General features: G+C 40.7%; 1 protein-coding gene across 2 annotated transcripts; it reads right to left on the bottom strand.

The window, feature by feature from the left end:
• Positions 1 to 309: 309 nt before the first annotated feature.
• MAML1 (mastermind like transcriptional coactivator 1) lies at positions 310 to 23,724 on the bottom strand. 2 transcript variants are annotated; one of them, XM_083428529.1, is made up of 5 exons: positions 22,847 to 23,724; positions 9,828 to 11,222; positions 7,618 to 7,881; positions 5,747 to 5,858; positions 310 to 4,376 (listed from the first exon to the last, which is right to left on the bottom strand). In XM_083428529.1, the coding sequence occupies exons 1-5, from the start codon at positions 23,270 to 23,272 to the stop codon at positions 3,397 to 3,399; spliced, it is 3,177 nt and encodes a 1,058-aa protein (XP_083284655.1). In that variant the 5' UTR covers positions 23,273 to 23,724; the 3' UTR covers positions 310 to 3,396. The 2 variants fall into 2 exon arrangements, with proteins under 2 accessions (XP_083284655.1, XP_083284654.1); XM_083428528.1 differs by having other exon boundaries at positions 9,828 to 11,225.
• Between the last annotated feature and the right edge of the window lie 1,186 nt (positions 23,725 to 24,910).

The following is a 24,910-nucleotide window of genomic DNA, read 5'->3' on the forward strand; positions in this document are numbered from 1 at the left end:
GTGAAAAATAGCTTGTTTCCTATATAACAACTCTTCATGTTAAAGGGTACCAAAATGTGATCAGAAAGAAATGGGTAACATTAGTAAAAGCTTTTTCTACCTATTGTTGAAATACTAAACAACAACAACAACAGCGGTCTTGACTTTCAAACATATTTTAGTTCTGTCTTTCAATATTAGGGTTAGTTCAAGAAAAGGGAGAGAGTTTTTGTTTTCTGCCAGATAAAAGGAACCAGAATTTTTAAAATCAGCCTCCACAGCAAAGCTAAACTATATGTAGTTCAGGTGATGCTTCAGAAAACACGACTATTTGTTTAATACACTAGCAAAATATTTATTTTTTATAATGACGTAACAGAAGTGAAATATTTCTTTTTGGTGTGCCACAGTAATTGTAGTTAAAGAAAATAAATGGATTAATGGGCTCTTTATACATTTCAATGACAAAAAAAGGTTAGCATCAAATTTGAACTGTTCATTTAAACAAGTGTAAAATTTATCATAACCACCCCCGACACACACACACACACACACACACACACGCACGCACATATTATATATATATATATTTAAAGAATTATAGTTTTAAAATCTATAAAAAGTAAAAAATATACACTCAGATCTAACTCTTATTCAATCTTTAATATAAAACTGTAAACATTTATTTACACACAAAAAATGTGTAGTATAGAAAACTGAGCACCCTTTTCGATTCAGTTGTAGGGGGTTTGGAAGGCAGTGGATGTTGAACACCTTTTCACCTGTCCATGACCACAGTATATAAATAAAGCTGAGGCAGCAGGCTAGGTAAAGCTCAGGGGAGCCACATCTTATTGCTCTAAAGCTGCAGCAAATGCAAAGCTCAAGTGCATATTCATTTATGAACTGCTACAAGTGGCTGAAGGGCAGCACTTAGCCCTTCCCCACCCAGCCTCCATACTCAATTATGACTGCCAAAAATATTCTAGGCCATTCTGCTTAAAACTGTATCTGAACAAAGTTAAAACAACGTATGCCCACAGCTGAAAAAGACATTAGCATTTTACTGGACATCAAAATCTGATTGCCTCATTAGAAACACAAGGGGTTTCATTTTCTTTTGACCTAAATTATATTTAGGAGATCCAACTAGAATTTAGTATTCTTTAATTCCTTAAAACCTGCTATTTTTCAGTGTGCCTGAGGGAGAGGAAAAAATCAGCAGAACCCAGACAATTAAAAAACTATGAGGCGCCAAACACCTCCAGTAAGAAAAGGAAGGCACGCTGGTGCAAAATTTCCAAACTGTTCATAAGCCAAGTTCAATTTTTTCCATACCTAACCCCTCTCCCTGCCCCTGCATGTGTCCAAAAAACACATTTCTGCCCCTGGCCAAAAAAAATCTACAGAGATTAAAAGATATTCTGGTGACATTTTGGAGCAATTTTTTTTAATAAACCGAGCTCACAAACAATTTCACTCACTCGCTGACTTGTCGAAAATATTAGTAAATTTAACTCTAATCTAATTTACTTATAATATCAGCCATACCAATGTTTCATTCATTAAAATGAGCTGCCTCTTAGAAAATGGTGTTTTAAAAATATACAAATAATGTGATTTGCTTCAGTTTGGACATTCAGCAGTAAAACCATTCATCAACATGCAGCTTCCACAATTTAACCCCCATCAACAGTCCATCAAGATACAATACAAAAATCTGTTTAGCATGGCATACATAACTACTCATGGGTGGCAAGCATATAAAACAGAACTAATATCCATGTGTAATTTGGGAAAAGATTAAATAAAAGTAGTGTTAAAGCGGATTTTTTTTTTCCAAAGTGCACATCTGAGAAAAACACTGCAGATACAGTAAAATATTTCCTTCCTATGGTTCAACTGTTGTATCCCTTATCCGTTTCCCTGTCTAAAATATCCCAAACTCAAATCTTCACACTTTTCTTGTGTAGAGATGCTCCTGAATAGGCCTGAAGAAAATTCTTTGATTCTCAGTGACAGGTGTGATGAATTAAGGAGGTAAACAGTCCTGTTCGTTAAAGAACAAAACCAGACCCAGAGTAGGGAACAGAGGTATCTGTGCATCTAAAACAACTTTCAAATTTATTACCTTTATAAACGAAAGGTTAAGGCAAAAGGTGGTTTGTTGGCAAGTAGAAGAATTTTTGGTAACCTGTTAAGAACAATTCTCTCTTTTCCTTGCCCTGCATGGGACTGTCCCTACATATGTATGAAGGGGTCTCCATGAACTGTGATGAAATAGCAGCATCTGCTTCACTGGAGATTAGTCTACATTTCTAAAGAGATTAAATCATTAAAAAAAATATTCCCCAAAATATGGGGGCTCTCACAATGGAAGAACCTTTAATAAAGTATTACGCTTCCTCAGGCTCTCTGTGCCATTATTGCAAAGTTTTTCAGGTTAGTAACAGTTTCCAAGGCACAAAACTTCCTTCACTTGCTTGACCAAAAGTAACCGATCCTGCTCTCATTGGTACAGCCTATGTGTGGCAACAAAAGATTGCTAATTATAAATGCCCTCTGAATCCAAGAGAAGAAATAAGCTGTGATCAACCCAACGTTCTCATGTAATGGATGCTAAAAAGGAGATAGAAAAAGTGCACACTTGATTTTAAGCTGATTCTCCGATTAAAAAAAAAATCATCAAAAAACCAAGAGCTCAGTCTTCCCCCACAGCAGAGTGCAAATTGCTTAGCTTAGTAAGCCATAAGCTTTTTGAGGATGAGGTCCCCAGTTTAGGGCTCTAGCAACCTACTGCTGGACAAGTTTTAACACTCAATGATCTTCAGCACAGAAAGCCATCAGCTATTATTATTGTGAACTCTCATATCTTGCTTGCCAAGTATCACTAGAGACTAGAAGAACGACTTCTCAAACTAGAGTAGATTTTGCAAAGAAAGTGTTGCACAATCTTTCCTCAGAAAAAGGTTGCAGAGTGTTAACTTTCACTAGTTTGCAGGTCAAGTTAGAATCAAGAAACCTGTCAAGTACTAGTTGTAGAAACGATTGCCTTAACACTGAGTATTTTGAGTCTTCCTTGCTGGCTTACTTTGTGAATCCCCACAGCATGGTTCGCATTTAAACCTTCAACTGAAAAACACTGCTAAAATTGAAACTTCTGAAGGGCTGGCTGGGATGCACACCAAACTGACCAGGACTGTTTCCATGAGCCGTGTTCCAGACCCACTACAAAAATGAGAATGTTATATCCTATCAAATTGGGGCATACTTCTCACGCTGTTAGACCCAGAAGGGGGCAGCTCCAATACATTCCCACTAGTGCCTGTGAATTTTCTCAATTCCACAGGTATTTGGTCCAAAGATAGTTGTAATTAAAAATAAAAGATTTGGGGGGGGGGATCCCCAAACCTCTTTTTAATGATTCCCTAACAACTCATCCAAGTCATTCATCCATTCTTCTGAAGTCCTGTTTTTCAACAAAGTGTCTATAAGATCTGTATCCCCAGTTAAGTTCGGCAGTCCATTACTACCAGATGGGTTGCTGTAGGCAAAGGGCAGTTCCTGACTGGGTGTCCTCACTGGATAACCTTGACTACAATGCAGATTGGCTCTGTTAGGCAGTTGCTGATTTTGATTCTGGCTGAAAGAAGTCATATCTGGGACAGCTTGATTCATGCCTGGCAAGACCTGCTGTGATGGGACTGCCTGCTGGGTAGGAGGGTTTGTCCTCTGCTGGGCACTTATAGATGACAACATCTGTCCAGAGACAGCAGAGTTCATGGACGTCATTGGCCTGCTGGTGTTGAGGCTTACCTGAGGCATTCCTTGCGCAAACTGTTGATTGGTCAACTTTAGGTGAGTCTGCTGCATATGGAAAGTGGAGTTGGCAGTAAATGTCCCTAAACCACTGTTCCCTTGTGCCTGGTTGTTCATATTTGACATACCTTGGTGCTGCCATGATTGATTTTGGACCCCAATAGATGTTGGCATCCTTGCCATCTGTGGCTTGGATAAGTTGGGATTCAGTGCTCCTTTACTGTGCTGCTGAGAAATGCTGGCAGTTCCTAGGGTGCTCTGTCCATATCCAGCAGGAAGAGCAGTGCCCTGTGCCAAACTGGGTTGTCTTTGCATTTGTGGCTGTCCATTGGCACTTGGATTTGCATGCTGTGGAACCATCTGTGTCATACCAGATGCCATGTTGTACAAGGTACCTCGCTGAATGCTCTGCAAACTAGGATACTGATTTACTCCTCGATCTTGCTGACTGCTGCTTGAGGAGACAGAACTGTGTCCTGTGCCAATCTGGATCATATTCTGAGTCTGAGAAAACATGCGTGGACTACTGGAGTTAGACTGGCCTAAATTATTTACCCCTGCCATCGCTGGAGATGAGCCTATAACACAAAACGAGAGTTTCAACATTTATAAAAACTAAGCAGTACATATCCTCAGTTTAGGTGCAACATTATACATATACTGCAGCATGCAACATTTTGTAGCTGTATTAGGACTCATTGTCTTAAACCTTGAGAAGTGCCAGCAGAAGGTGACTTTCCTGCCACTGCTACCTCCCCCCAGCAGCCCCACGAAAAACCTCTCTTAAGAGTTAGGGGGTCCTCTTGAATAGGGTGGTATTTGCAGAGGGATGAGGGCAATCACTAAAATTGGGTGGTGGCACCTTTCACACATCACAAAGCTAGCAGCTAAGAACAGGAATAAGGACTGTTAATTAAACAGAACATTGTGGTGCAAGGGTAGAATCACGACTGCCACCTATGTACTGTTCCAAATAAATCTGAGCTGGCTACTTAAATTTAATGCAAACATAGGGTTGCTTGACACCGTCACATTCCTTCACACATGAGCTTTGCCACGCCTGACCGTGCATGTGCCCAAACAAGACAGTGTAATTGTAAACTGGATGATACATGGATAAAATCACAACAGCAGCTATTTTCTCAGCTGCTGCAATAACAGTAATTAGGCAAAATTACTAGAACACTGGGAGCACAACTTTGGCTGTATTAGAGAATGAAGAAGCTCTGAGGCCAGGACAACCTGTACCATTATATATGTGACTACTTCATTAGTGCTGCTATAAAGTCTATAGCGAGGAAGAGGTTGTAGGGCAGAACAGGAGCACTATGCAAGTCTTGTTAACTGTCTAACAAGGCAAGAAAAAAGAAAACAATGCATGAGTTCTGCAATACACGGGGTGAATTCAAATGAACCACTGATGTGGAAACCTCTGTCCTCATTCACAGCTGTCACTTGCACATATTGAAAAGCTAGCCAATCTGTGTTGGAAATGCACAGTGAATATGCAGTAACATGAAAATTACCATCACCACATGCAAAAATATGCCAATCCAGTTTGTCTCATCTGCCACTATCCTAGTACTGAGCCCTCCCAAAATTAACATACTTGATTAAATTGATAGGTAGCAAGTAAGGAAGATTATCAGCTTACATTTCTCTTTAGCAGTGCTACCAGTACTGAGAAAAAAAATAAATCCATCATTTGCACACTTCACAGTAGAAGCGATTCCTCTGTAACTTGTATGAATGCAATAGTTTTTTGTTTTTGTTTTAAAAGGCCAAGCACTTAAATCCAGAGCATAAGATTATGAATTATGGCAGTAAAAGGACATTTTAAAGTTAACTAATGACCAAATCCATAGAAGCTGAAGACACTTTGCTTCTGCACACACCTCTCCTGCTTTCCAGCTAGTCTTTCACAAATCATTCCCACAGTCCCATTTACCTGTGAACTGTTGTTGATATGGATTCTGTGTCTGATCTTGGTATTGAGGGGGCGGTCGTGTTAGATGCCTCTGGAGCTGTTGCTGTTGTTCCTGATGATGCCTTTGCTTTTCCTAAAACAGGGCAGATGCAAGACTGTAAGAAAACACAGCCTAAACTTTGTCATAAACAATGCCTTAATGTAAACAGCAATGTTGTATATAGGTTGATTGCTGTCTCAAGCAGTCTACAATCACATTAATAACATCATAAAAACAATTAAAGAAAAAATGCTACTGCTTAGTACGTAAGAAATACATGTATATCACAGAAGGTGCTAGAAAGGGAGTCATATCTATAAAACAATGAGCTCCACTCAATAATAAACTGACATTCCACTAGGCAAACTGCCTAGAAGAATTTGAGAACAGTTAAGCCTTTTTATCTAAAACAGAAGGGAATGTAGAATAACAGATTTTGCTTTTCACTGAAGTTCTTCACAGATTTTTTGTGCTGTAGTTCCTCTCTAGAAAATATGCTCCAAAGTAAAGGAAATGCAGTATTTTGAGGGACTCAACATCCACATTGCAATGCCTCCTCTCAAATAAATTTATTCAAGGGGAAGAATAGTGTGACATTTAATCCTGAGGAGGTTCATTCATCATTTTCAAGTACAATGAAAACATTCCTTTGGAATTCCAGCAATACATTGCTGTACAGTGGTACCTTGGCTTACAGACGCTTCGGGTTACGCTTTTTCAGGTTACGGATGTGCCGAAACCTGGAAGTACCGGAACAGGTTACTTCCAGGTTTTGGTGCTTGCGCAGAAGCACTAAATCATGCTTCACGCATGCGTAGAAGCGCCAAATCACGTCATGAGCATGCGCAGACTTGGGGCTGCGAGTTGCGAATGTGCCTCCCGCATGGATCACGTTCGCAACCCGAGGTTCCACTGTACCTTCATTTTAAATAAATATGGTAGTACAGTATACCAGAACCATTTTTACACTGCACTGTGGGGGCTAGAGAACAGAATCTGGCCAGATCTCCCCCACCTCTCACAGGAATAATTTAACAAGTGGGCAGCACTGCCCTCCGGCTCTTTATTTGATGTCACAATGTCATCAGGAGAACATTTTTTTTCCATAAGGTCTGAAATCAAACTGCAACAAAGTGCCTTTCAAAACATTTCACAAGATGTGACAATCTGTTCATCAATGGATGAGCAATGCAAAGCACTTTGCAAGAGGCTTATCAAGCCCTGACAATAAGCTGATAGGCGGGTCCTGCCAAGTGCTTTGTAGAGCTACTAAATACTTTTTTGTTTAGGCAAGCTTATCCAGACATGTAGAAGCTGCTGAGTGTTTTAATTTCATTTTAGTTTATTTATTTTATTTTTGAATGTTTTGGATACTTGTTTTTAACTGCGCTTACTAATATTTATTGTTTTATTCTTTTTGTAAACCAGTTTGAGGTGCTATTACAATCCTTTTTTTCTAACGATTTTTTTTTTTTTTTTTTTTTGCTAACCTTGGAGATCCATTCAAGTTTGCTGTTTGTGCGGGGAGGGGTTACCATTTTGGTTGCATAAGAATTCATATTTACCTCTGTGCTTTGTCAGGAGCTAATGAAAGATATCAGTGAGAGGAGAAAGGTGGTATGTGACTTTTTCTCTGTAATACGTGACTGTAATTCCCTCCATTTTTGTCTGTTTGCTTGTGGAGCAGGGAGAGTCTTCAGTATTATCAACAGGCAGAACTGAGCTGCTCTTATACAATCAGCAAAACCTTATTTAATATACAATAATCAGGTAACAGGAAGGAGTTCAAGTCCATCAAAATAATAAGACAAATACAAAAAGGAAAAGTTACACTTATTCTGATGTCCCCTACCTGTTCAGCAATTAGTTGCCTCTGCCCCATTATAAACTGTTTCTGTTGTTCCATTAGCAGTTGTTTTTGTTGCTGTTCCCTCTGTTTCTGCTGATCTAGTAGCATTTGGTGCTGCTGCTTCATTACAGCTGCTTGCTGCTGGCTGTTGAGATAGGCTGGATTGCCATGGTTACCTGCCATGGAAACATTGGGTGACTGTGCATTCACACCAGAGCCGGGAACAGAAACAGGAATGCGAGGAACACCAGCAGAAGGATTTTGATCCTACAAAAGCAAACACATAAATTGGATGGAAAGCCTGGAATTCAATTTGGGAACACAGGATTAAATCTATGATTCTGCTTCTGATGGAGGACTTCTCATATATTCATAGCTATCTGCCAAGAAGTGATGCTCAACGTAATTTTAGTTTTGATTGAATTTTACTTTTAGTTTTGATTGAAATTCACTCTCTTATTATGATGCCACCTTTGTGCAAAAGCACAAACCAGACAGGAGACCACAGAAGCATATTTCCATACATTATGAAGTGGGTGAGGAAGTATAGGTCAAAGTCCCTCTTCACCACCTGTGGGGGCCACTTACCAAAGAAAAATAGGTGTGGCTTTCACAGCACAAACACACACCACAGACTTACTACATACACACTGCACAAATACACATACAATACATATCTTACACAACACATGTGAGTGTGTGCGCGCGCACACGCATACACTCTCTCCCCCCCCTTCTCTCTCCTAGCAATTAGGCTTTTTCAAGCCCAACGGCTAGAGGAGGACTGCGGTGGCGGCGGCAGCAGCAGCACAAAGATCACCCTTTCAAAAAGTCTTTAAAAGTGACTACTGTTCTGCTTTCAGCAACTATTACAATGTAGCAAAGAAGATAAATGAAAGTACAGCAAGCCTGTCTAATAAAAATCTTCATTAAATTAAAAGCCACTTCTGAAGATGCAGCAATCGTGCATCCTAACAGTGATATTGAAACAAAACCACACAATAAAGTCTGAGTCTGTTAATGTCTAGTGAGTGGTAAGCCAAGATCCATGAAATGGCCGCATGGGGCAGCAACCATCCAGTGACAGGATTCAAGGAACCTCATTGTGAGAAGAAGCCCAAAGGGCATTTATAACCAAGAGGATTCATTAAATACAGCACTGAACAGAAACACAGCACACATACTTTCCAATAATAAGGAAAAGATATTGATTTCCTCTATGGGTTGCGCTCTCACTGGGGGAAACCCAACATTCTGATGCAGTTTAACAGTACCCACTATAATATATGTGATCTGGTACCCCTGAAGTAAGCCACTTTTGCAATATAACTTACATTACACTGTAATAACAGTCATATTATTCATTAAGGAGGTGGAAGCATTCTTTAAGCAAATTTCTGGTTGGCTTTTTAGACAATTTACACCAGAGATAGAATGTATCTCCTCACTGGTCAAAACAGTTATCCATCTTCATTAAGAGGCATGTTTTTTCTGGCTCTAGGTTCCCATAAATATGCTGTGTGAGGTTCAATCTTTACCCTTGGATGATTTCAAGGAAATGAAGACTAATAAAGCCCTATATGCAGTGTTAGAAACTGAGATATGAACGCTAAGAGCTAAATGGCATCTTAAACCTAGATTATGGGCACCGCCGCAATGGAGTGTCTAGGCATGCTTTTCTTTAACAAGAATACAAAGCTGAAAATGAATGAACTGCAGCTAAAATCTTATGTTCATTTTTCACATGGTCTAGTCCTCATCTTAAGACTGCATAAAACAAAACCACACTTCCCCTAATATTCTTATGAGGGTCCCTTCTCCAGTCTTCAGAGTAACTAGAAATATCACATAAGAAACTTCAATCCTAGTCATACCTATTCAAACAAAATAATCAGAGCAATAAAAAGATTTCCTAAAATTTAATTAGATCCTATTTATCAGATCTTGAAGAACTGTACCCGTTTATAAAGATCATTGCAGTGACTATTTTGGAACAGAAATAGTATATTATCGTGGCATTTATCTTTTCAGAGAATATGAGAAACAGTATGTTTCTTTCTCAATTAAGACTGTTGCTATTTGTCATGTCCAGTGTACTATTTTACATTAAGCTCTAAAATATGCACCTTACAATGGAACTACTTTGCATGGCTGCTCTACTTATTCAGCCCTCCTCATTTACGATTACCAAACCTTCTACTTCAAACACTTACCTGGCTGTGTGGCCCTAGAGGTCTATAAGCAGTATTTCCAGACTTCTTCATTACAAACATCCCATTCTGCTCATCGCTCATATGAGGCAGAGTGGGTTGCTGACGCTGCTGCATGTATGCCAACATTGGAGACTTGTTCTGTCCAGATACTGTAACTCCTTGACCGCATTCTTTGTAATGTGAAAGAGGTTTCGTATTCCCATAGTCTAGCACAGAGTTTTGACTAGATACAGAGTTCTGGTTTAAGCTGTTTGGCTGATGGCTTAACATATTTCCACCATGATAATTAACTCCAGCCCTCGGAGAACTCTTGTTTGGCATACTAGACATCATGAGTTTCTGGTTATTGAAGTCCTGTTGGTAAACTGAAGGGCTAGTGGGATTTTCCATAGTGTATGAAACAGCTAATGGACTGTGTGAAGGTCCAGACTGCTGCCAGCTAGGAATCTGGTTGGGTTGATGGACTTGCTGTTGGTTCTGCAACAGCTGATCTCTCTTCTGCTTAGCAGCTATCTGTTGAAGCTGTTTAGCAGATGACATCTCTTTGGCACCCCCTGTATTTTGACCAGATAACAATGAACTAGGAAGAGGCCTCTGAATATTCTGAGACTGGCTTGACTGCTGCATCATGGACTGGTTGGAATTTTCAGCTACTGACTGACTGGAAGGCTGAACCATAGTTTGAGAATTACTAACTGATGGAGAAGCAGCACTAACAGAAGAGGTACCAATGAACGTTGTGCCTGCAGAAGTAGATCTGACTTGTGGGGATCCCATCTGCTCTTGTTCAAAGTCTGCTGGGGAAAATTCAGTCTTGATAATGATGTCCTGTGGTAATGGAGTTTGTGCAGCTGAATTTGAAGCATCAACATCCTTCTTTTCCTCAAAGTCTTCTGTAAATAGATCTTTCATATCCTCATCAGGCACGGATCTGTTAAGTTCATCAATGAGCTCCTTCCACTCTTGCTCATTAAGGTTAAGATCAGACATCAAATTATTCTGAGATATTGAACTTCCTGGTCCCGTAATCATACAAGGAAGGTCATCTGGTTCTTGTTTAAGCTCCTTGTTAATAACCATAGCAAAGGGGTCATCAGCATCACTGTTTCCATTCAGCTGAAGGTTAGAGTCTGGCAGACACTTTTTGTTGATGCCATCTAGACCCATGGAATGTTTTCCATTAAGCTGTAAGGTGTCTCCACCAGAAGATTTGCTGTCAAGCTGGTGCAGAGGTGATGCAGGAGGGATTCCATTAGAGGAGCCACTCAATCCAACAAGACCATCATCATGACGCAATTTCTTGGGAACAGAAAACATGTCCCCATAGCCATTCTGCTGGTCGCCATTCTGCGGTGAAACGGAACTATCAAGTTTCCTTTTGACTGTTTCATGAAGCTGCTGAAAGAGAGACAGTTCTAAATTAGTTTTATACCTCACACCAAGTGCCATTTTGGTTTTTTAGTCTAGAAATCATTCTTTTAGCTACCAAGCATCATCGTTTTCACTGCAGTTGAAAAATTGCAGGGGAATAAAATCCCCTTTTCTTTAACTACTTAAAACCATGTGATTTAAAAACCTGTTTGCTTTGGAGTTACAAAAATGCAACAAGACTTGCATCTTTCAAGGTAACACCTAAGGCAACCTTGGATATCTTTCCCCCACATCCCCCCGACAATGCTTTCTTTGCCTGGGCTCCAACACCATTATGAAGTATAACCTGAGAACTCAGTGAAAAGTCTGAAAGCATCAGATTACAGAAATGCTGAAGCAGCTTTAGACCTGATCAATCCCTTGTATGGGAGAGCACTGGAAGCCCCATATAACAAAATAAAATAATTATACATAAATGTTTTTAGAATTTACAAACAATGTACCTGTTAACTCTAAAGGGCTAATGCTGCAAAAGAGCACGTACATGCAACTCCCACAGGGCTGGCCTGCATTGCAACACAAGGCAGCCATGCAAGAGCTGTCCACCAATTCACAGCTCGCTTTGCCCTTCTACTCAAACAATTACTCAGGCTTTTACAGTAGAATATACAGTTGTAATAGCACTTCACCAGCACAGCAGGTCATGGCAGAACAAAGCTCACCATGGAGCAAACAAGCTACAGATGATACAGTTTGACACACAAAAAAAAGTTGACTGAGGATAATTGCTACTATTGCTACTCACCACAGTCTAGTAGCAAGCTGCATTATGCTCCTCAGAAAATTCGCCACTCAACCAACCTATGTTTTTATGACTAATAGGCAAGCATTTACAAATCTACACTTTAACTTCCAACTTTAAAAAAGAAGAGAAATGATTCAGAGTAGATAATATTCCTCTTCAGAATTTTATTATAATAATTGGGGGGAGGGATATTACAAATTTACAGCAGACTAGTGTTCCAAGAAATATAAAAAGCTTAACAGAAGCAATTACAGATCTGTTTACCTCAAAAGACTGGGTTTTTCCTGAAGGCACTAGACTTACTTTAAACATTCAAACTTTCCTCTTGAGGTAAGGTGTAATTTTATACCAGTTTATTTCAGGTAGCCCCAAACCTGAGAGGATTGTATTTGGTGCAAAATATTATATAACAGCAATGGAAGGTTGCACTCAACACAAATCTCATCAATTGACCAATGAAATTGGCTTATTAAGCAGGAAATTGAATTTCATACTCCCTAGAGTCTTGACCCCCATTTTACCCCCTTGTGGACATTTCAGCATCTCTAGCATGTAACAAATAATCCGTAGAACTTCACCAGCAAGTGTTGTCTGTATTTTTGGAATTGCTGCACCATTAAATCTATTTAGAAAAAGTAGCAAAACAATTTAGCTTTGTTTCCAATACTAGAATTCTCATTCAAATGTTTTAATTCAGGAACATATTCCTATAATGTGGGTACTTTTTTTAAAAAAAACCTACTATTTAATGGAATGCAAGTAATAATTAGTAGCAAAACAAGATGCGGTACAGTTCTGGACAACACAATGTACACCTATATTTAAGAATTGCTTTAAGGACATTCTAAAATTCTCTATAAGAGGCCTAGTTATGTGGCACAACAGGGAATGCAAAGAAATTCAGTGGATTTGGCAAGCGTTTCAAGCAGTGTTGTTTAACTGATTATTAAACTCTTATCCAATTTTCACCTATATGCTATGTCAGTGCTCCTCTACCCCTTTTCCTTTGGTTATTGTTTTATTCCTCCATTGGATCAATATTTTTCCCCATTTAAAGTTAACTACCTTCAGTTGGAGAGAACCTTTGGGTTCAAGGGCAGAATACAATCATAATAAATAAGAACTAAGAAGATATTGAACTTCCTGTATTTTCAATTATCATATTATTTGCATTTTGGTGACCCTCCTGCCCATCAATAAAATATTACTACCTTGTAATTTTCCAAACCCATGCAACAGTATTTTCAGTGAAACGCATATAAGAACACGTAAACATGCATTACTTTCAGTTACTATTAGATTTTCGGAGGCAGACCACATTGCTGACCTACTCCACACAATTTGTAAAATCAACTTTTGCTATGTATTTTCATTTCCTTAGTCTTATCTGACTACAAACTAACTGGTCTATGTTCCTATAGCACAAGATGATAAATTTACTAGTGAACATTTTCTTCCCACAGCAATTGCATTTGAAGATCCATGCTCTGTTCATGAGCTATGATGCAATTTCTTATTTTGTAGTGCCCTCTAGATGTAACTAAAGGAAACAGCAATTTGTTTAGCCCTTTAAGTCCACAATGTCTTATTTGTTCCCTGGTACTATCCTCAAACTACAATATTAATAAGTAATCTCTTCTCCCATGGATCAGTTGCAAAAAAAGATTTTCTACCAATTTTTAAGGTAATGGAATCTTACCTACTACAATCTTACCTCGGCAAAAGAACAAGAGCTGTGACATCTAATATATTAACAGATTGTTTCTGTTATAAGCTTTTGTGGACTACTGCCCACTACACACACAAACACAAAGAAAAAAACCAGTGAGGCTAAATGGCCACAAATTCAGTCTGTACAGCAGGACTGTTGTTTTCTCTGCAGCAAGCTAACATGGCTACTCCTCTGGAAGATGTTATGTCTATACAGTCCGAGTTGCACTCAACACTACGCAAGGGGATTTGCACTTGCACAATGAGACTTCCCCCTCTTCTCACCGTGCGCTCCCAAAATCTGATCTGGAGGGTGCTCCAACCTTCTGGGGCAGATTTTGAGGGGGCATGGGGGCTGGAAGGAGAGGAGGAAAGTTTCACTGTGCAGGTCTGCTGGGTGAGCAGGACAGCAGAATTGGATACAATCTGCATACTGCTAAAGAGCTTTAGCACACAAAGTACTGTAGAAAAATGCTGTACTGTATACATATTAGAAGAGAAAATGAAAGCCTCTGCTTATCCTAAGTAAACCTGCCCTAAGAAGATAAAAACTATTTTAAAGTATAGCCTGTGTATAAGTAGTAGGGGGGAAGTCCTATCATCGGAGTCCTCTAAAAAAGAAGCAAAGTCTGTCAATATTTAAGACTGAGGCAACTTCATCCATTTTTCTAACTCTGCGTTGAAAAGATCCTTCATTTTTTTGTGGTTATACAAAACTACAGTGAGTCAGTGAAATATTTGAGATTTGTACTGATATAAGTTTTTTGTGAGCAGCCTGCACTAATTTGAAATGCAACCATTGATCTAAAGGGATATGTTATACAAAATCATTTTTCTACTAGAATATCACTTTAGTGCAATGAAGTAATATTGTACTTTAACATTGGGACAAATGCATATTATCTGTTTTGCTAGGTGCAAAAAGCTTACAAAGCTTCTATATGTGCCCAAATGTAGAAAAAACAGATACATGTGCCCTTGTCACAACTTATACTTTACTGTTCCTACTTGATACTGCCATCTGGATGTGAAAACCATCTTGTGTTAAGTGGCTTTGAGGAAGCATCTTAGGTCAAACTTCTTAATTTTGATTTTCAAGCTAGTTCAGATGGTGCATTTTCCAGCTTATTTGCAAAAACAATTGTATATTCACTCTAGTTCTAGTGGCTGCTTTTGTGAGCTGGGATTTTTGTGCCACTTTACTAACTTTTCAGACCTTCACAACTTGTCACCTGCCAGGTGCTCATCAATCCCACTATATTGCAGTCCCAGTCAGACAGCCAAAAACAAGAACTTGAGGATGTATTTTAATTGATTGTCTGATTTTATGTTACTGTATTATACATTTGATGTTAGCCGCTCTGAGCCCGGCTTCGGCTGGGGAGGGTGGGATATAAATAAAATTTATTATTATTATTATTGATGCTCCTGGCACACTGCCAAACATGTCCACATTTAGCTTTGTGGCTTTTATAAGCCTGATTTAAACATCATAGTACGGTAGTAATAAAAGAAACTGTACTTGTCCAAGTTTCCCCTTCACTATAACTCTTGAAAGGAATTCTATTTCAAATTATACAGCTACAAGTGTAGAGTGAACTCACTTGCAATAATTTCACTTAAGAATGAGCTACTGTATAATAATAAATAAATCTTATACTACTAGTTACAAACTCATTCTCTAGGGATGATCTGTATGTAGCAAAAAAAACACCATTCACCCACAAGAGGGCGCTATCAGCTTACTTGAGGGGACCCCCCCCTAAGGGAGCAAAATACACTCTCCAAAAACACACAATAAGGACTGAGCATCCTCAGTGGCTACAAAATGCTACAAGCTGGATGCAGGTCAGCAGCAGAAAAGAGAATTCTGGGGAAAGAAATGGCTGCCTGGTACTCTACATGGGAGCACTCTACACTGTTGTGGTTCTCATTTGTTTTTCTGTGTTACAAAACTATTTCACTGCAAACTTAACACAAACAAAGAAAGAATGCAACAGTGCATCACTCTTAATTAGTCTCAGTTTAACCAGAATACTGTGAACATCACAATAGTGTTCTATGACTTTGCACATGCATGAACTTTGTATTCCATTCTTTAAGAATCATGTATTTGGCAGTCTACAAAAAATGGGCAAAATCTACACTACCATGTACAGCTCTCTCCAGAGAGCAGTTTACAACAGTTTGGCAAGTGAGTCAGATAGCAGCCCCACCAAAGTATGCCAAGGCGAGAAAAACCTGTTCTAAAATGAAAATTCAAAGGAGAGGAAACAACTGGAAAATAATTCAATACTATCTGCCGAGATACTACATCCTGTTGATCAGTTTAATTGATGCCAGACAATTACACTGAATTAAAAATTAATTAAATTATTGTTCTAGCAGTATGTGTATATTTAACACCCTGATAAGTCTTTCTAAAAAATATTCTATTCTCTGCTTTCTGAACAGAATAAAAAGGGAAATACTGGACAATTTGTCTGAAGAGCAATAAAAATGTATTCATCTGCTAATAACAGTGTTGATAATTCCTTTATTTCCTACAAGAGTACAATTATTATTGTTGTTGTTGTTATTATTTATTGAATTTATATACCACCCTATACCCAGGGGTCTCAGGGCAGTTCACAATATGAATTATATCCCCTAATCAAATGTTATTTGATCTACAATAGAGATCAACAGTTTTCTAAAATATTGTAAATATAAAATATTTTAAAACACTTATTTCTATATTCTACATACTTCAGTTAGCAGCACTGAAATATAAGCAGATTCAGAACCATGTTAACAATTTGTTCCCAATGCACAAACACACAACGACCTATCTGAAGGAAAAAACAAATCTGAACGGACTTTAATGATAGAGCCTTTATTCCTGAGGTCAACCTATTAGTGATAAGACTTCCCGTGTATAAGACTAGGTTTCCCCCCCTTAAAAATAATGTCAAAAATTAGGGGGTGTCTTATACTCTGGACCATCTCCCCCCATTTTCTTAAATCTGAGTCCCCCAAAATAGGGGGCATCTTATACATGGGGTCATCTAATAGACGGAAAAATAGGTTAATTCACAGCTACAGTAAAAACTTTTTTTTAAAATCAGAACTTCTGTGACTTGTGAAATAAAATGCTAGCTGGTCCACCTCTTTTAAAGTCGAACAGCATTACTAGTTGCTCTGAGTGCTTTATATCACAGAAAACACCATTACAGTAGAATGAAATGAGACTTGCGAGAAGACAGCATTTAAACTGCCAATAGCAGACAGACCAGTAAACAACACCCTACCTCAACTTGTTGTGCAACAAGTTAATCAGCTTGTTAGCAGAAACTTCTATCCAAGCACTGAAAGCAATTGTGTGTGTAATCCCACAAAATGGTCTGCAGTCATTCCACCTCCACACCTTGCATTACTTCAGGCAGCCAAAGCAGATCTTAGGCATGCCTGGAAGGCAACTATCACACAGCTTACAGGCAATGTAACTGCTATCAGTACTGTCCTGTCTCTAATCAATCACAAAATCTCGCAGTCAGGATGGATACAACTGCTTGGGGCAGTGGCACTGCCTGCAAAATTTCTGGGTCCCAAGTTCACCTATGTATACCAAACCATGAGTCCCTGAACTACAGAAGTGAGTAAGGTCAATGACAGACCTCTGATGAGAGAATAGTACAGAAACATGTAGATACCGCTATTTTGTTGGTAAGTGCCTACATGTAAAAGGGAGAACATTAATTTCAGAACACACAACAGGATCATCGTCATTGCGAGGGTACTTTAATTAAAACTTGTTTATGTTTCAGTACACTAATAAGCAATAAAAAGCAAACAGTGTTCTTGTTGACAACATACAGCTCTTGCCTGCAAGTGATTCAAGTTGTCAGTACCAACAGTAGTACGGGGAAAGGATATATACTGGTTAAATTTTAAAAAGGTGCTCACAATCTTAATAAACACAGAACATAATTTCCATAGGGTTCAACCCTAATGTGCTCACTGGAGCTCTGCTGGTGCTTGCAGCCACTTGTGTGCCTTGAAAAGCTGTTTCAGAGTGGGGAGGGAGGGCCTCCAGAAAAGCAAGGGAAATGCTAATGAGAGATGCTGGGGCAATGAGGAATCACTGCAATTGCTGCTCCTCTCTCTTCCCACAGCAAAGAACCTCTGCTGGATCTGTTCCTTGCCTCAACATAAACAAGGGAGGGACTTAGATTCTAAGTTCCTATGAGTGCAAGTCCACACCTGGGGTACTGCCACTACCTGACTACCAGAAGTGGGGAAAGGTGATATTTGCCTGTGCCCCAGTAAAATCTCTTCCAGAAGGCTGGCGGATCCTCTGAAACAGCATGGGAGGTGGATGGACTCATGTCACTTTCATGAACAGAAGAAACCATTCCATTTGTGGAAAGGCAACTAAGGATGTAAGGTTTGACATAATTTTCAGTTGTGGTGGTATCTTATTCATTGATAAAATGTCCCCAACTTCTGCTCATTACCACACTTAATGGTAAAGCAATTTGGAGTTTGACTGCTCAAAAATAGGGGCAGATCCATCCACATCACTTCCAGCAGTGCTTAAGAATATTGTTTGGTTTGAAAGAAAAACCTTGATGGTGAGAAATACCATCAAGCATATAGTTTGCACATTAGTTCCTTGTTGCTAAACCAGAAAGGGCAGATAACCAGATTGTATGGTACTTATAGCCATATAAGTGCTTTTTTTCTGTTAAAATATAGATTGTAGATCATCTAAAAATTAGAAGTTTAACCCATACTATATGGTCACATTGTGTATGGTCCAACTGTTCAAAAGTAAGCATAAAGTTGTTAGTATCCACCCTTCACCCTAACATCTCAGGGCGAGTTACAACAATTAAAACACAATGTTAAAAACAGTTAGTCATTAGAAGGTCATTAAGAGGTCTAATCAGGCTTTTCTTACCCTTTTGCTTTCCTTTTGGCATAGATATCAACACCTGAAAATAATCAGGTGATGTGGAAATTCAAAACCAAAAGGCTTAAGGGAAAATACTAGAGCAGGGTGGTCCAATGCATGGCCCTCGAAGCCTTTTTTGGTGGCCCTCAGCAACATTTGATGCCCCCCCCAGCCCTCATGCAGATGTGCTGTCTTTGTGGGTAAGCAAGGCACTGAACTTTGAGAAGGAGATGTGAGGGCTATAGGACTGTACCAGAGACTTGCAACTTGCTTACCCAGCTTTGGAAAGGCAGCATCAGGGCTACAGGGTGTATGTGAAATATTGGCATAGTGTACAGGAATTAGATGATCCTCAGGGTCCCTTCTAACTCTATGGAAGATTCAATTGCTCTGCTTAACACTTACTTTTCTGACAATAAAGGGTGGAACCCAACACTGCTACTCAACAACTTCAATAATCCTAAAAAAAGCTCAACAACTTTGGTCGGCCCTCATGCATGTTCACTTCATCAAATCTGGCCCGCTTTCCCACTTTGAAAAAAGTTTGGGCACCCCTGTACTAGAGCAACAAGGAATCACCTTCTTCTACCCACTGCAACTCCACACCCCAAAATGTTTTCTGGCGGTCTCCCAAACCTACAAAGCAGTTTTTTTAGCGTGTGTGAGGACTGCGGGGTTAAAAGAGGGAAGTGAGCTCCAGTTGTGTGAGTGGAAATCTGTTCTGTTCATGCACTGACAGCATTGGATACAATGCAAAATATGTATAAAACAGAAAGTTATAGAGTTATGTTTTATGTTCTTAGCCATTTTCCTTTCTGAAGTGTGTATTTTAAAGTGTACACTTTGAAATACAACATAAAGTTTAAAGTATCAAAGAATTTACCAAGCTCTTCTTACAAAGTTTTGAACAACCTTCTATCTGGGACACATACCATTTAAGACATTGTCAGATCACAGGGCCTTCTTACAACCTCACTGCCAGAAAAAGATTAAAGTGACCCATCCTTCTGACTATGTCCTAGCTCTGTCCAGCCAAATTCTAAAACAGACAAATGACTAATAGGGCAGGCAACTCCTGACTCTACCAGATGCAAAGATCACAACCTAAAATGTCATAGAAAGGGTTACCTGGTTTGTTCCTTTTCTCATTCCCTAGCTTACTAAGAGTATTAGTATCATTTTGGATGCATCTTTCAGATGTGTTGTTAACCATACTGACCTCAACAGCTTGGCAATTCACTTTAACTTTACTAAAATAGTTAACTTTCTTTGTTTTCAGTATCACTGTGAGCTCAGGTACAGAAGAAATTCAAGATTAGATATGTCAATCTCTTGTATCAAGAATAAATAGCAATATATTACAAGGAATGTGAGCGATTTTAATTTTTACTTTCATTTTTCTAGCCAAATATTCAGTGACCAATAAAGAGAATACTTCTTCCTTCCCACTTAATCTTACCCACTGGAGACTTGCCAATAGCCACTGGTGATAAAACTGAAGCATAGATTAGTAACATTTTATCTACCCTAAAGGTTGAAGGCACACAGTTTTTAAAATGTACATTTTGTAGGAAAAAATAACATGTTTCAGTGTCAGAGGCAGTATATCTATAAATACCAGCTTTTGGGATTCACAAGTAGGGAGCTCGCTGCTGCACTCAGATCCTGCCTGCAGGCTTCCCATAGGCTTGGACACTGAAGAGAGGATGCTGGATTTAATGGGCCTTGCTTATGAAAAAGTGCTACAGCTCTATTATTAATGCATTTGTACAAATGCACTTGGGAGATAGCTTAGATGATTATTTGAAAAGAACTAGAAGAGGAACCAAGTCCAGTGCTTTGCTAGAAAATTAATGTATTGTACATTGGGGGTGGGGATTCACTGGATAATCCCCAACCATATTGTTCCTGCTGTAATTAATTTGGTTTAGGTATTTAAATGATAAAATATTACACCTAAAGAAAGGAGCAATGTTGGAAAAAATATGCCCTTTGGATACAATCTGATATATGGTTGCTTATTTTGACCTAGGGACTATCTACAACTAATAACATAAGCAAACAACTTTCCCCAAAGCATGTCCTTCTCTTCAAGGCTGCTAAAATGCAACTCAGATTACAATGTTTATTAATAAATTCTAAGAATCCATTAGAAATGCACAAACATTCAACCCTTACTTAAGACAATGAAAATATGCTTATGTGATGTTTCTGAGTCTTTACCCATCCTTTCACAGAGCTATAACATAAAGCACAAGTAAGGGTACATGAGGAAAAACTTGGAGAACTAAAATCCCAACAAATTTATAGCATACTACCTCTCCAGTGTATCTGGAATTATACTTCACTATTTCAACACAAAAGTTACGGTCAATTCCAATAGGAGTCCAAAATTTTGATACTTATTTGGGAGAGGCCACAGCACAGTGATTTGCCTGTCTAAAAGTCCCAGGTTTAAATCCTGGTGAAATAATCACAGAAGTTAATACTAGGAAATGCCACTACTTCAGACCTTGAAGCACTGGTGCTAGGCTGAATAGACAGTTGCAGCTTCATGTTATTTTTCAGTTGTGATCAAAGCAGCGTTCAAAATTTGCCAGGCACCAGGCACATTTTGCACCTGGCTATCGGCCACTTGTGACCAAGTGAAGATGCCTGGGTGCCAGGATGGCGCCTGATGTCTCCACCATCTGGAGTGTGTGCCTGGGCATCCTTGGATCTTGACTGTTTTTACACACTAGCAATTCTATCTACTATATTTTATCTGCACAATCAGAATGAATTTCAGGAGCCAGAAAGTCATACTGAAAATTATTACTTTTGAGCAGTCTACCCCCAAAATGGCAACTAGGCATTATGTTTTGGCAAATGTAGCCCTGGTTTAAGGAACCATTTGGCGCCTAGCTTATATATCTAAGTTTCTAACACTGGATCAAAGGCGAGCAAACCCAAACTCAAAGGCATCATCTCAAAGTGAACATGAAACATAGTCACCTACAGCTGTTTGGGATTACCCACAACAGCTTTACTGTTTCTTATTTGTGGCTTTCTTAACACACCATCTAACTTTGTGTGATTTTTCTACACCTTGCTTCAGTCCCAAAACACCGACCTGATTCTATAGGGAAAGTTAGCAAAACCTACCCTTTTACAGGGAAGACAGGTATTATCTTTACATCTTTAAACCCACAGCAGGAAAAGTCATAAGCAGTCTTCTTCATTTTCCACCAACTCATACACATGATGTGGTGGATTGAGTCACTGGACCAATATGCTTAGAAAACCAGAACAAGCAGGCTCCACTATATGGAGTAAAATTCTCAATTTCTGTGTATGCAGACATTCCATACCAGTCTCCAAGTTGGTCCCTAAACCCCCATTTAAAAACTCTTCATACTGAAGCTCCCCCTCTGTTACATAGCCAGTATGGCAGGGACTAGGCCAGTTGCTCACATACAGTAACCTATCAGACAATGTTGCTGTGAAAATAAAAACAGTGTCTCCCATGTGAACCACTCTAAGATCCTTGGAATAAAACACAATACATATATCAAAGGGAGAAATAGTCCTTATTTTTTCTGACAAACAACTATCTGCACAGGCTTGTTACACTGGGCATGAGCAGAGCTTCAAGAACATTTCACAAACTTGCCTGCCTGGATGGATCATTCTCATGCCACATTTCGCTGTAAAGCCAGGATATATCAACGCTAAAGGAAGTAAAGAATCGCATTACCCTTTATTTTGCTCATAACAGAACTGGAAGCCTACCATTGCTTACTTTTCCTACATACTTTGCTAGAGATCCCCGCTTTTTCGTTAATGACTATTTACATATGTACGCTGCCTTAATAAGCTGGAAGAGAAGAGACTATATATATTTTTATATATTCCGGGGAATGGGGTAGATGGAATCAGAGCAAACAATCAAGTTTCTCTTTCATGCACAGCTGGAGCGGCCCGAGGGGAGGTGGAAACAAACATCCTCTTATCTTGTTCCCAATATGAGGAACTCGAGCTCTGAAGGAGGCCTCAAACCTCTCCAGCCTCATTAAAGGAAAGTTCACTCCAAGCTACGACTCCTTTCTGACCACCGGCCTCAGCCTTCACGGCCCTACAGGTCCTTTTCAAGGGGTGGCGCGGATTCCCCCGGGCAAAGCCCAAACCAACCCCGAGGCCCACCAGCTGGGACCTTACCGCGATGAGGGCGCTGCTCCGGCCGTGCTGCTGATGCTGCTCACCGCCCGCGGTGTCGGCGTCCAGACCGTTGACTCCAGGCCTGTCGGGAGGAGCGGAGGTAGAGGCAGAGGAGCCCCCGGAGCCCGGGGCCGGAGCAGGGGGAGGCGGCTGGGACGGGGCGGCCGGCGGAGCGGCTGCCGGGGGAGGCAGAGGCGGCTGGCGGTGCTTCCCGGCCCGCTTGGCCTTGGCCTGCAAGCAGCGCTGGTGGAGGGCGAAGGTCTGCTGGCGCTCCAGCTCCAGCCGCTCCGGAGACACGGCCTGGTAGCGGGACTCGCAGGCGCTGTGATGCCGCCGGCACAGCTCGATCCGCCGGCGGAGCCGCTCCATCACCGCGCTGTGTCGCGGAACCACGAACTCCGCCATGGGGCAGGGGGGCAGGACCATGAGCCGAGGGCGAGAAAGGCAACGCGAGAGACCAGGCGGCCGCTTCACTCCGCCATGGCTGGCGGCCAGAGACACCGGGCAGCCCTCACAGCCTCGGCTCTCTTCCCCTGTAGTCGTCGTCGTCGTCCTTCTCCTCCTCCCTCGCTGCCGCTGCCGCCACCCTTTACAGGCCGGGGCCGCCCCGCCTCCTGCCGGGAGCCTGGCGACGCGCCGCCGACTTTCCCTCACTCCTGCCCCGACCCCAGCTCAGGCCCGGAGCCACCCAAGCCTCCCGCTTTCCATTGTTATCCGCGCCTCAGTCGCCGCCATCTTGAAATTGTTTCACCCCTTTTCCTCCCTCCCCTCCCCCGCCGAGAGCCAGCCCCAGCGAAGAAGGCGGAGGAGTTTCCTATGTGGTGCCTGACGTCACGGCCCCGCACTCATTGCTCACGGGGTTTAACAGACAGCAGGGCAAGCCTATCGGACGCGAGATCGGAAGAGGGGTGGGTGGGTGGAAAGACGAGGCAGAGCTCCCTTCCCCCTCCCCTCCGCCTCTGATCTCTTCTTTTCCCCTTCCCCACGCCACCCCGCCCTTTCCGGAAGTGGGTAAAGGGCGGGGCTTTAGGTGTGATTAAAAGGTGATAGAAGCTGAAACTTCGCGGCCGCTCCGCCTACCAAGGAAGGGAGAGATGGTGAAGTACTTGAAAGAGTGACTTAGTGAATGACTTGGCCTGAAAAAAAGAAGCAACAACTCGTGACTTAATGGAGTATTATACAAAGCATAAGGCCAAGATTAAAAATGTAGTATTCTCGCCCACAGTTCATTTAAAGCAAAATACCTACCATTTTAGGGTTGAGGCTTCTGATGCATAGCAAAAGCAGCACACAAAATCTGTAGGCTTTATGCCTCTGTCGATACAGCAGGACACGACAATTTAATCAACTCCCCCCCCCCCCCATTATTCTTAAGAACATAAGAATCCTGCTGGATCAGCCCAGTGGCCCATCAAGTCCAGCACAGCCGATTGGATGCCTGTGTGGGAAAACCACGCGCAGCAACTGATATTTCTTTCTGCTCCCTGCCATAAAGAAGGGCAAGGCCACAATCTAAAGATTAAATACTTTTGTGCAGCAGTATGGGTTTGATAGTTTTACTGTCGAAATACTTCATTAATTGGGCAATATAGTCGTTCAACACAGGAATGAAAACACAGCTGCCAGCAGCAAAAACATTTCTTTTGTAGGCTCTGGAAATTTGGAAGCTCTAGCCACAGAAGCAAACAAACAAGAACTTCTGACTTTTATGAAGCAAACAACAGGTTTACCACACCTATCAGCCCATCACCCATTCTCACCCTCCTTCTGAGTAATACCCCTCCCCACCCTCTCACTGTATGAAAGGGTCTGGTAACTTCTGTTTCAGTGTATCTGAAGAAGTGTGCATGCACAGGAAAGCTCATACCAATGACAAACTTAGTTGGTCTCTAAGGTGCTACTGAAAGGAAATTTTTGTTCTGTTTCGACGTTTTATCAAGACATTTTATCATTTAGGCAACACTACCCCACCTCACGCCGCACCCCCACCGCGCTAAAACCAAGGAATGTTTAAGATTGAACTAGTCTCATGCAGTTCACTTGAACAAGGTACTAGACTAGAGA

Source organism: Podarcis tiliguerta, assembly GCF_965153285.1.
Source record: "Podarcis tiliguerta genome assembly, chromosome: 2".
Lineage (NCBI taxonomy): Eukaryota > Metazoa > Chordata > Lepidosauria > Squamata > Lacertidae > Podarcis > Podarcis tiliguerta.

Bases quoted from the DNA above. Each gene is read 5' to 3' on its own strand.
- MAML1 (XM_083428528.1), bottom strand. From the start codon at position 23,272: ATGGTCCTGCCCCCCTGCCCCATGGCGGAGTTCGTGGTTCCGCGACAC. The intron at 7,882-9,827 runs GTAAGTGTTTGA...TTGCTTTTGTAG, and splicing joins CTCTAGGGCCACACAGCCAG to GATCAAAATCCTTCTGCTGG. The intron at 4,377-5,746 runs GTAAATGGGACT...TTTGTGTTATAG, and splicing joins ATATCAACAACAGTTCACAG to GCTCATCTCCAGCGATGGCA.